The sequence below is a fragment of the Silurus meridionalis genome, unplaced genomic scaffold, assembly GCF_014805685.1.
Source record: "Silurus meridionalis isolate SWU-2019-XX unplaced genomic scaffold, ASM1480568v1 Scaffold514, whole genome shotgun sequence".
In the NCBI taxonomy this organism is placed as follows: domain Eukaryota; kingdom Metazoa; phylum Chordata; class Actinopteri; order Siluriformes; family Siluridae; genus Silurus; species Silurus meridionalis.
Window position 1 is genome coordinate 1 of NW_025804557.1, and position 11,429 is coordinate 11,429.

The 11,429-nt window shown below is 40.0% G+C and overlaps 1 protein-coding gene and 2 long non-coding RNA genes across 7 annotated transcripts; all 3 read right to left on the reverse strand.

The window, feature by feature from the left end:
- Positions 1-189: 189 nt before the first annotated feature.
- LOC124382491 lies at positions 190-4,027 on the reverse strand. 2 transcript variants are annotated; one of them, XR_006925049.1, is made up of 4 exons: positions 3,810-4,027; positions 1,788-1,897; positions 676-891; positions 190-359 (listed from the first exon to the last, which is right to left on the reverse strand). It is a non-coding gene; the product is annotated as an uncharacterized LOC124382491 (long non-coding RNA). The 2 variants fall into 2 exon arrangements; XR_006925048.1 differs by having other exon boundaries at positions 3,743-4,027.
- Positions 4,028-4,941: 914 nt separating this feature from the next.
- On the reverse strand, positions 4,942-6,404 carry LOC124382489. 2 transcript variants are annotated; one of them, XR_006925046.1, is made up of 5 exons: positions 6,291-6,404; positions 5,906-6,031; positions 5,737-5,810; positions 5,524-5,622; positions 4,942-5,001 (listed from the first exon to the last, which is right to left on the reverse strand). It is a non-coding gene; the product is annotated as an uncharacterized LOC124382489 (long non-coding RNA). The 2 variants fall into 2 exon arrangements; XR_006925047.1 differs by lacking the exon at positions 5,737-5,810.
- A 5-nt stretch (positions 6,405-6,409) lies between these two features.
- LOC124382490 (eukaryotic translation initiation factor 4 gamma 3-like) lies at positions 6,410-10,691 on the reverse strand. Of its 3 annotated transcripts, none has more exons than XM_046844571.1 (7): positions 10,525-10,691; positions 9,194-9,259; positions 8,004-8,035; positions 7,785-7,911; positions 6,844-6,955; positions 6,562-6,676; positions 6,410-6,461 (listed from the first exon to the last, which is right to left on the reverse strand). In XM_046844571.1, the coding sequence occupies exons 1-6, from the start codon at positions 10,552-10,554 to the stop codon at positions 6,573-6,575; spliced, it is 471 nt and encodes a 156-aa protein (XP_046700527.1). In that variant the 5' UTR covers positions 10,555-10,691; the 3' UTR covers positions 6,410-6,461; positions 6,562-6,572. The 3 variants fall into 3 exon arrangements, with proteins under 3 accessions (XP_046700527.1, XP_046700526.1, XP_046700525.1); XM_046844570.1 differs by having other exon boundaries at positions 8,004-8,080; XM_046844569.1 differs by lacking the exon at positions 10,525-10,691 and adding an exon at positions 10,167-10,206 and having other exon boundaries at positions 8,004-8,080.
- Between the last annotated feature and the right edge of the window lie 738 nt (positions 10,692-11,429).

Here is an 11,429-nt window from a genome sequence, read left to right on the forward strand (position 1 = left end):
GTCATCGATCACATCTTGCAGAGACTTTGGATACATGGCCACGATCCTTTTTGCTCTCTCTGTTATGTTGTGTTTGGTTGGATTCTTGCAAATCTTCATTTCAGAGACCACGATCATCACCATTTCTCTTCATTGTCTTGCACTTGGTTTTTTCTGTCTTTCCAAGTTCTGTATTAACTCCTCAGGGAGCCTCTGCCATGGGATTTCAAATCGCTCTAAGCAGTTTGGTATTAATGGTGTACAGATTCCTGAAGATGATGTAGAGGTGGATGATGCTGGTGAAGAAGAATTTGTGGGTGCAGAGGGAAAGACAACCACTGGAGATGAATGCACAGATTTTGGTGTTGAAGTCCCGGAGACTAAAAAGAAGATATGAAAGCATTAAACATTGAGTAATGCTTTTTCTGTTTTGCTAAATTACACACTGTATAGACGCATTTGGAGACATTAAGGTTACACAAAATAGTAAAAACTAAATGTAATTTGTTGAACAGATTGCATTTAAAAAATTAAAATTTTTGATACAGCCTCCTATTGCATAATAACAACATTTATTTATTCAGGAAATATTGATGATCACATCATTATTAGACTCATAAAAATTCATATTCTAACCTTAACACCATGTTAACAAGTTTACCATTGGGTGGTGTGGTGACATTGTTCTATACTCACTATTTTGGGTCCAGGCAGCAACCAGTCTTCGTGCTTGTATGGGCTTTAACACTGGCAGCAAATCGTTTTCTGTGATGTTCTTTAAATCATCTGTGGTTGCTGCACCAAGTGTTTTTAAAGTATCTTCAACGGACTTATCAAGTTGATCAGGAAGGTCCGGAAGCACTCCTGCTATCACATCCCCTATGTTCTTAAGCAGCTGTGATTCAGCAATATCTGTGAAGACACACACACAAAGAGTTTGGTCTCTGGTCCAATGAAATGAAGGCATTCAGTCTGACAAGATGCTGTGCTTCAGTGGAATAATCTGGTAACCATTTTTCACATAAGATGACAATGGCCACAAGTCAATCAGTTCACTGATGAGTCTGCACTCTGTCTTTTTTTACTGAGTACATGTGGTAGTAAGAAATAAATTCAGCATCATAAACTCTCATGAGAAAATGAAGAGCTGAATCATCCTTAACAAAAATCAGCAGAAGTTCACCAAACTCCACTGACTCATCATACTTCATGACAAAAAACTGGCCCTTCCTGTAAGCAAGGCCATTGTACTGAACATCTACTGGAATCTTCATATTCCTTTCAGTGAAACCAAAATGTAGGACTGCGTCTTTAACTTGCTCACTGTAAAGCTCCAAGTAAAATGCTGAGCCATCTTTTATTTGCAATGCTGGAGGACTGACTGACCCAGCAGAAAGGAAGACCTGGAACATTTGATGTCTCTCTGAAAGAGTCAAGCACAGGTTTTTGACATTTTTCAGATGCCTTGTGCATCTTTTGAAGTAACTGTGTTTGCTCTCAAAGCGCATTGTCCAAAGCCTGATGAGAGCCAAATTTTAGGATCAGCCCTGGATAATGTCGTAAGTAATGGTGTTTAGGTTTTAAGTTGGTATTAGGAAACAATGCCTTTCTGGTTTTCAAATATTCTTGGATGAGAGCATCCAGATAAGTAACCTGGGCCTTGGAAATTTGCTGAGCACAAATTAAGTCAACCATGTCCTTGAGCTGCAAGATCGTATGAGAGGACACACTCAAAAATGTCATGACCAAGACATGGGGGCATGCCAGGTGTGCAAACATCAAAGTTTTGTAAAGAATTAAACACAGACCTGAACTTTATCCCCTGTACGTCTGACACGTCTTCTCTTTCCAGCCGTTCTGTGGCAGATCTATAGGTTTCTGGAGTCCTCTGAGGTCCACAGACTGCTGGATCAGCACCCTGAAATTCAGTTTGAGATAACAGACAATATCTGCATAAATACACTGATGAACTGAAATTTTCTGTAAGACCCCCAATACAATGAGAGCCCAGGGTGTCTCCAGCAATGCAGTAGAGAGCTCCCATCACAACAGTTTTGTCTGCCATCGTTATGCCATTCTCCTCAAGTACTTTCAAATCATTCAGGAGTTCTGAAAAAACTTTGTCATGGCCAAATTCCTTAAAATTCAAGTCAAGTCAAGTGAAGTTTATTTGTATAGCGCTTTTCACAACAGACATTGTCTCAAAGCAGCTTTACAGAAATCAACAGTTAAGGTGAATGGTGTGTGTTTATCCCTGATGAGCAGCCGTGGCGACTGTGGCAAGGAAAAACTCCCTTAGATGTTATGAGGAAGAAACCTTAAAAGGAACCAGACTCAAAAGGGGAACCCATCCTCATTTGGGTGACATCAAGAGTCTGATCATAAATCTTTCAACAATACAGAACACTGGAGAGTGAGAACTAACATGAGTACTGGAGTATAAGATTATAAGTAATGTTCTTTCTACAGTCTTCTACAGTCTTTATGGTTATAAAACTAGGAGCTACTGAGCAACTCATAAAATAGCTCAACTTTTGTGATCATCACAGATCCAGCATCAGCTTCTCCATGCCAGAGCCTTTAAACACTCCAGGAGGTCCAATGTCAAAACTCCACACATGAAGACATGTTGATAATGTGCATGTGATCAGATGTTCTGGAGCACAAGGTTATGATGTGATGTGTGTTATGTGTAAGCTTTGCTAAAAAGATATGTTTTTAATCTGCACTTAAACTGGGTGAGTGTGTCTGAGCCCCGAACACTGTGAGGAAGACTATTCCAGAGTTTAGGAGCTAAATGTGAGAATGATCTACCGCCTTTAGTGGACTTTGCTATTCTAGGAACTACTAGAAATCCAGAGTTTTGAGATCTCAGGGAGCGTGACGGATTGTATCATGTTAAAAGACTGGAGAGATACATGGAAGCCAAACCATTAAGTGCTTTATAAGTAAGAAGTAGTAGTTTGGACAATCTTTTCTAAAATCTTAGACATAAATGGGAGATTTGAAATGGGTCTGTAATTCAATAGCGTGTTTGGATCCAAATGAGGTTTCTTAATGAGGGGCTTAATAACTGCTAACTTGATTTAGGGACGTGACCTAAAGATAGTGAGGAGTTAATAATATTGAGAAAAGGCTCACCAGTTGTATATAACACTTCCTTCAATAGATCAGTAGGAATGGGATCTAACTGACATGTTGTTAATTTAGCTTTGGTAATAACATTATACAGCTCTTCCTGTCCTGTACATGTAAAACAGTGTAGATGTGGAGTTGTAGGTGAGATTGTGTCAGGAGATGCTGTCAGAGGTTGGACTGCCACAATTGTTTTCTAATACTATAATTTTTTTCAGTGAAGAAATTCATAAAGTCCTCACTACTAAACTGTGATGGAACACATTTTTCAGATCCCTGATTTGTAGTTAATTTAGCTACTGTACTGAAAAGGAACCTGGGATTGTTTTTGTTGTTTTCTATGAGTTTGCTCAGGTGTTCAGCTCTAGCAGCTTTCAGCGTCTGTCTGTAGCTTCGGGTGCAAGTGATCTAATCTAATAAACCAAACTTTAGAACTTTTTGGTGTTTGCTTATCTGGCATTTTTCAGTTTTAACTGCAATAAGATTATTTCTGGATCTTGTGTATTTAATTCTTGGTTTTACTACACGAGGAATAGATACGGTTTCTATAAACTGCTGTGTGTGAACTTGTAACTATTTGGTTTGTTGTATAAATGTTCTCATAGTCGTAAATTTCCTGATGTCTTACCAGTCAGATGGGAAGTGGGAAGAGGTCCTGACACTATGATCCTCGTTGTGGGTGATGTGCTGCTTACCGTCTCCACCAGGATCCTGAAATCCCTCCTTAAGATCTCCGTTTGCCTCAGCCGGGTGTCGTTCGTTCCAGCATGGAGAACAACCGCTGCAAAGTTCTTGTTCAGGATCGCGGGTACCTGCGCAGCGACATCGAGAACACGAGCACCAGGAAAACAGCGAGTGTGCACCTTACCTTTGTCTCCGATAGCGCGGACATGCCGGACGATGGAATCTCCAAGAATCACAGTATGGCGTTCCGTCTCGCGGAGAGGGTGAAGCGGTTCTTGGTCTTGACCGGGCTTGGCTCGTGTCTTCCACTGCTGCAGCATCCAGGGTCCGTGGTGCACCGGTGCCGGGGTGAACGATACCTGGGCGGGCCACGTTGTAGGTGCGCTGGACCTGGGCAGAGAAACACGCGGAGTTGAGGTGCTGGGGCGTTAGATTCAACCGGAATTTACCTGGGACGAGTGAGCGTCCGCCGGGATGTTTCAGCGCCGCTTTCGCTCTCGCAGCTGGGCATGCTTTGCTTGTTTCTCCAAAGCCTCCATCTTCAGCTCCACCGTTTGTAACTCAAACAAGCAGATAGAGTTAAGATTCAAAGATGTGATAATGTGAGAGGGAATGAATATAGTCAACACTAGTGATAGTCGAGTTAACTAACTACAGGCACAAGACAGGAAGACAAAAACTATTTAGGATTATTAAAAGAGGAAAAAGGAGATAAATAGTAAAGTTTGTTTAAAAACACAGTCAAACACAGGAAGCTACGTCACAGGAAGCCTGCAAGCAGAGAGTCTCCTTTCCACATCATGACCTGCCCCATCCTGCTGCCACCTAAAAGATAAATAACTAACAACAATCTGCACTTACTTTATCTTTAATAAGAGTTTACAGTAAATACATTTACAAATAAATACATAAATACAATATATAAATAATAATAAATTGGCAATTCACACAACAAACAAATTAAATACATTTTCAGTACACACACACACACACACACACACACACACACACACACACACACACACACAGCTGCATTAATACATTTAAATGGCTATCTCTCTAATCACACTTAATTCCTCCAGGATTAATTACAGGTTGTGTGACCTCTAACCTCTCGTGTGGTGCTGATGTTCCTCCTCAGAAGTCCGTCTGCTGTCTGAAGTCTCAGCTCCACCCTCTTCAGGTCATCAGACTTCATCAGGGCTGTCAATTAAACACAACCTATGTTTATCTACACTTATGATACCAGGACGAGAAAAAACCCCTCTGAAGATGTTCTTCTTAAAGGCAACATTTGTGCTGGTTTAGAAATAAAACTGCATCAAGTCTACCAACCAACACACTGCTTTTTACACCACAAACACAAACACTTTTCTCTTTTCTGATCAGACGAGCTGCCATTTGAGTTCACTGACAATGTTCTTATACTAACAAATGAAATTGATCACAGTATGATTTTAACCCATATTGATTATTGCACATTTTAAAAGCCCTCTGTAACAACCAGCCAAAAATATGCCGAGCTAAGCGATTAGATCAGACATAAACAATAGTATTTCAAATCAATTTTCAAGCGAAATGATTTCATAAAATAACTATGCTGTCACTTTTACTCAGCTCTTCTATTATTATTACTCAAGTAGTAGAAAATCTACTGCCCACTGGATCCTGTTTGGTGCAGATCTTCCAGTGGAGTCTAAATCTAGTGTGCAGCCAACAGCTCACCTGCTCAGTAATGAAGTTGTTCCCATCCACGGTTTCAGGAAGAAAATCAGCCCAGCTCAGTTTAGAGTCCCTCCATAAGGCCTCCACTTCCTTTTGGCTCTAAAGTGAAGAAAAACACAGCAATGACTTGAACAAAAAAGAACCTTTTTCAACTAGTATGACAAAACACTTTCCTTTTTTCAGTCATGTTCTATAGAAGATCTCACAGCTCACCATTTGTAGAGAAGGTGCAATATTTCTGCAAATAATATGCTCTTGCCACAGAAAGTAGTGGTTTGCTAAATTCACTGGAATTCACAAGAAATTAACAATTAAAAACAAACACCAACTTCCTTTCCAGCAAAAAATGTATATGTAAAGTCTCAAATGTAACTGTAAATACATTAATAATTCTCTCAAAGAGATTCCTCCTTCCCGAAGCACAGGATTAACGAGCTCCGCTATGTACTGCCATACATAAGGAATGTCAATCGCCATATCATCTGCTATCTCGAGGGTTTCTGAGAACCTGTGTAAACAAGTAGAGGTAAGAAAATGGGGGAAAAGAGAGCAAAAGAACACAGACAAAAGTCTTATTAAAGGATTCTGATTCTCTTATAAAATTCTCTAAAATGACCAAATGTAAAAGCAAGCGTATTCATAATAATGTTACAATAACCCCATTGGGTGTAAATATGTCATCAAGCTGTGGACATCTCATGACGCAGACAGTAGTGTCTCTGGCGCCAGTGGGAGACGGAGCTGTGTGGTGCAGGAATGTCACTCACCCTTTAAAAAACTGAGATGTGGAGAGGATCCCAGCCTGCAGCAGCTGATGGAACAGATGACCCACGTGGTCACGTGTGATCTGGTTTCGCTCCAGCGTGGTCTCCACACCCACCGAACAAAACGTACAGCATCCCGCCCTGGTCCAGTTCCTCCACGCAATGCGAGACCTCCTGCACACGAACCCACCACGATTATGTGGCGCAGTAACAAGATAATAACCGATGTGTATTCAACTAAATGTGATCATAAGACACTGCATGAGATCATTACTTTGTAATCATTTATGTGTAGAAACTCCTCAATAATGGATTTAGAGCGTTTCTCCATTTCCTCCTCTGATAGCGCAGCTTGTTTGTAGTCGAGTCTGGCACTGCGTCCAGTTTTACTGAAACACAAGAGACATGATGTGTCATGACTAAAAATGCTCATGCTTTAAACTGAATTTAGTTTCAAGAACAACACCTACAATCACAACCTGCTTTGAATATTTTCACAACATGAACACAGGAGAGAGCTGAAAAAGAACACAGACTACATTCACTACAGACTCACCTGATGCTCCGGATGTGGCTCTAGCGCTAGTTTCTCCATTGCAGCCGTTCTTCCAGTTCAGCCGTCGTCCCCCGAAATTCGATCCCAAATAAATCTTATCATCTGCTGGTAACTACACACAAACACAATTCAGTTCAAATAACAATGCTTCTTATAAACCTGGTAGAAAAAGTGTACCGTAATTTCCGGACTATAAAGCGCACCCTTATATAAGCCTGAATTTTACAAATATTTTTATTTTGAACATAAATAAGCCGCACCTGTTTATAAGCTGCAGGTGTCTACACTAATGTACTTTACACAGGCTTTAACGAAAGACACGTTACACACGGTGTAACAGGTGAAATATGTTGCGCTTCTATTAGGAGCAGAGCGGTATTTTGGGAAAAGACCGGCACTGCATATTTCCGCTATTACTGCGTGTGTGGAGGCCGAGGCTTTTTATTTTCTGATGCTCATTTTTAGGTGTCTTTGACTAACCCATAACGCTGTTGCAAACAAAAATAAAAAAGCAGGAGTTTTGGAAATGTGTCTGTGCTTATATGATTTCTGTTGTAACTGGAGTTAGTGAGCTCTCCCTTCACCCAGACTCAACACACTACAACGGCTTGTATCTAAACAGTAGCCGAGCAAGTAAGTCATTGTTCACTGTCTTCCTCCTTCCTTTCACAGCTACAGTGGTACTTTGACCTACGAGTGCATTAATGTACGAGTTTTCCGAGGTACAGTGGTCACCACGCTCATTTTCCACCATTCGGTCCAGTTGCTGGGATTTAAGGTGGAAAGTGTGAGGATAATCAGAATTAGGAAAACAGATTGCACACATGAGTAAAAAATAGTGGAAAAGGGAAATGGTAATACAGGTAAATTTAAGGAGGAAGACTGGTGAGCTATTAGCCAGAAGAATCTGCTTCCTCTATGAATGCGTGTGTGACTGTTACCTGCAGAGGCATAGGGACGGAAAAGACATTTCCCACTGGCAGAGTGGGCTTCCGACTCCTGCCAGCTTCTGATATGATCTCCTCCGTGATGTCCTTGTTGTCCTGGTTAGGATCTCGGACAACGATCTTAATGGGAAATAAATAGCACATGATCAGAGATAAATAGATTCATTACTCAGTAAATAAACCAGTACTGAAACAAAGAGTAAGCACACGCACGTTTTCCTCTTCCTCTTGGTAGATGGATGTTGCTGCAGTGGAGGGACCATTGGGAATGGAGTCTGGTTGTACACGGCCTGATCATTATAGTAGAACATCCCTGCAGCAGACACTAATAAGAACAGTATCAGTTTCAATTAAAGAGCAACATGTGAGGATCATAACATCCTACAAGAAAACCAGGCTTTTTGTAAGGATGACTGGAAAGGCATGATGAACTTACCATTTGTTGGGGTAGTAGGTTCAGGAGTAGAGTGTAGCATGTATTGAATCCTGTGGGATGGACTGAGTACTGCTGAGGAGGCACCACATGTACTGGAGCACTGTAATAATACTGTAACACAAACAACATATACGTTTGGCATAAAAATCACAAAAATGCTAAAGCTATTTGAAGGTTAACGTAAACAGTATTTGAAACCTGCAGCTATAAAAGGATACACAGGGACAAATTCAAAGCACCAGGGTACACACATGACCCTGACCTTTCCCACAACTACATCGAACAACCTCCAAGTCTCTACCTTGTCCCTGTGTGCCTCATTACATATAGCACAGTTAGGTATGGTAATGTAGGTGAAGTAATGTGGGTGAGAGAAACTCAGGCAATGCAGGAGGGAAAGACAGGGCAGAGTGAGGGAGGAAGTGCAGGCCAGACAGGGGTGGGATTTTAAAGTCAGGCTAGGAAAGGTAGGTAGAACGTATTTCCTGATTAGCACACATTAGCATACAGATATCATTTTGGTCCAAACTCAGTAATGATTTTGTTTAAATAGAGTTCATAGAGTAAGTAGTTTAATTGATTTGTACAATTCTGATATACTTCATGAATAACCTTCACTCTGTTTAATCAAATCAGAGCCGTGGCCTTTTAGAGCGGTTGCCAGCTGCGCTCATACTCCTCTATATGGACATTTTGACAATCTGATTTTAGTAGTCAGTTATGTTTTATAGATCGTTCTGAACCATAATCAGGTCCCCAATAATATTACAGATTGGATACCACTTTTCATTCATTCCTCTTCGTTTAGTTCCCTTAAAGACAGAGTAAGTGATCAAGGGGTTTACAAAATGAGCCGTTTGGCTGCCGTAAGTAAAATCTAAATGAACAGTGTGTTTAGGTGATGAGGAAGTGATGGGCTTTAGTTTATTCTGTGTGAAAAACAGTGTGTGTTTGAACTGTACATTACCAGCATTTGTTCTTCTGGAGAACTCGCAGTCATGTTCACCACCACAGGAACGTAGGTCACCCAATACTGTTGATTAGAACAACATGAAAATGTCTGTCACTACATTTGACATCATATTTAATGTTCTCTCTGATATTTACATCTCAGCTGCTTTCAGCTTCCTGTGTTTTGTAAAGAAAATTTGTTCATAACTACATTGTCTTGTTAATGAGTGTGTGGTGAAATAAAAGCATTTATTCTTTTTCCTTTAAAACAAACAAACATTGATATCTGATCGAATATAAAATATAGGTGCTGTCTGGGTCACACTATAAATGAAACACAAACAGTAGGAATAATTACATCTGGTCTTCCTGCACATAAATGTCTTTATTTAAACACTTCTTTATCATACAGTACTGTTTCATCTTCCACTTCATTTTAAAAGTGTTCGCTGTCCAGTAGGTGGCAGTAATGTTCTACTAAACTTTAGCTCCCTCTAGCGGTATCACGATGAATTACACTGTACTACACTTTTAAAGGGAATTTTACATCAAATGTTGCTTTTTTTTAATAAGCCAAGTTATAAACAAACATTATCGAATTAACCACTTGATTACAAATACCACAAATACCCAAATTCTACACAACTATAGAGTCAAATGTTGTTAAAACGTATCATGTGACAAAAAAAATTTAAATGTTACTAAATCACGGATCTCTGGAAACCCAGACATTATTACACTATTTATAACTTTTAGAATAGACTTTAAAAACTGGACCAATATAAAGTTTGTTTACAAACTTTTACTAAACTTAGTTTATTTATATGATCATCACTATTCATTACATCACATTACCTCTGTCTTTGTCCGCTTTTCTTCTTCTACATTTTTCTTCTTTTATTTAATTTGTATTGTTTTCCAGCACAGTAATGTGATGAATGTAAATACTGTTATGTTTGCATCATTATGCTATAAAACACATATTATACCATTAAGTTCGGAGCATGCGCAGAAAGAACCGGAGACATGACTGCACAGCGTTTTTTACTCGTTTACTCTGCACACTGCAAACACACCCACATGCAGCACGAGAGTGCCCTCTAATGGCTATCAGATATTATTACATTAATGCAATGTTACCAATGTCACTATGACCATTATTAATTTAGGGGCTTCAGGAAAGTCTGCAAATTTAACAAAACAATACCACAGACTTAAAATACACTGTATAGAAATAAATACAAAACCAAGAACAACACACATTTTGGAAAGAACAAGACACATTTCTTTGTATCATTGTCTGAATCATTTTAGTAGATTTATAATGAAATGTCAATATAATCTCACCTTCTTTAAGAAGTCTGTAGGCGAAGGCATGAGCTTAATGAAAGTCTCCTCACTGTTCACATAAAGCTACATAACCCCTACAGAGAGACTGCAGGAGTTCATGTCTCATAGACTGTTTCTCTGTAGACTACAGTCTGACCTGTTTACAGCAGCGACGCATTGTAGGATTGAAGGATGAACCACTGTAAACACGAAGAAGACGCACTGTGGGCGTGTCTCCGTTTATTCAGGTCTGTGTCTTTCTGGTTTGACGGTCGTATCTACTGCGATAGCAACACCTCCAGAAACTCCATGCCTGAGGAGCTAGAAGCTAGAAGCTAACCCGGTGTTATATTCTACATCAGGGGTCACCAACGTGGTGCACCAGTTCGCCCGCAAGGACCACATGAGTCGCCGCGTGCCTTTTCTAAAAATAGCTGTATCCTACCTTGTTAAATCATTGTTGATAATTATTGTGAGAAATCATTAACATAATCAGTGTCTTCACATAGATCAGGGGTGTCAAAGTCAGTGTCAAATCCGCCCATGAGATGATTTTATAAAGAGCTATTATTATTGATATTAATGTCTCGGCAAAATGAAGCGCTGATAACACAAACTACAGATCCCATAATGCAGCGCTTCAGCTGCCTTACCGAACGCTAGACTACCTGGAAACTCCTCTGTCTGTGTGCTCATATCACGTGTAAAAGTATTCTTCACGATGTGAGGAGGCAGACAGGGTTCTCTGGAACAGCTGGAGTAGAGATGTTTAATAAATGGAGCAATCTCAGTGGTGAGGGAGAAGAGCTGAAATTGATGATACTGTCGGCAGAGAACGCTCCTAAGAGCTGTCCCAGAACATCTGTGAGATTGAGCTGAATAAAAGAAATCAACAGAGATACGATGTATAAGGGTGAAATCAC

Coding starts and splice junctions, on each gene's coding strand:
- LOC124382490 (XM_046844569.1), bottom strand. CDS start 10,205: ATGTCTCCGGTTCTTTCTGCGCATGCTCCGAACTTAATG. Junction 8,081..9,193: donor CTCCAGAAGAACAAATGCTG/GTAATGTACAGT, acceptor TATAATGATCAG/GCCGTGTACAACCAGACTCC. Junction 6,677..6,843: donor AGCCACATCCGGAGCATCAG/GTGAGTCTGTAG, acceptor CTTGTGTTTCAG/TAAAACTGGACGCAGTGCCA.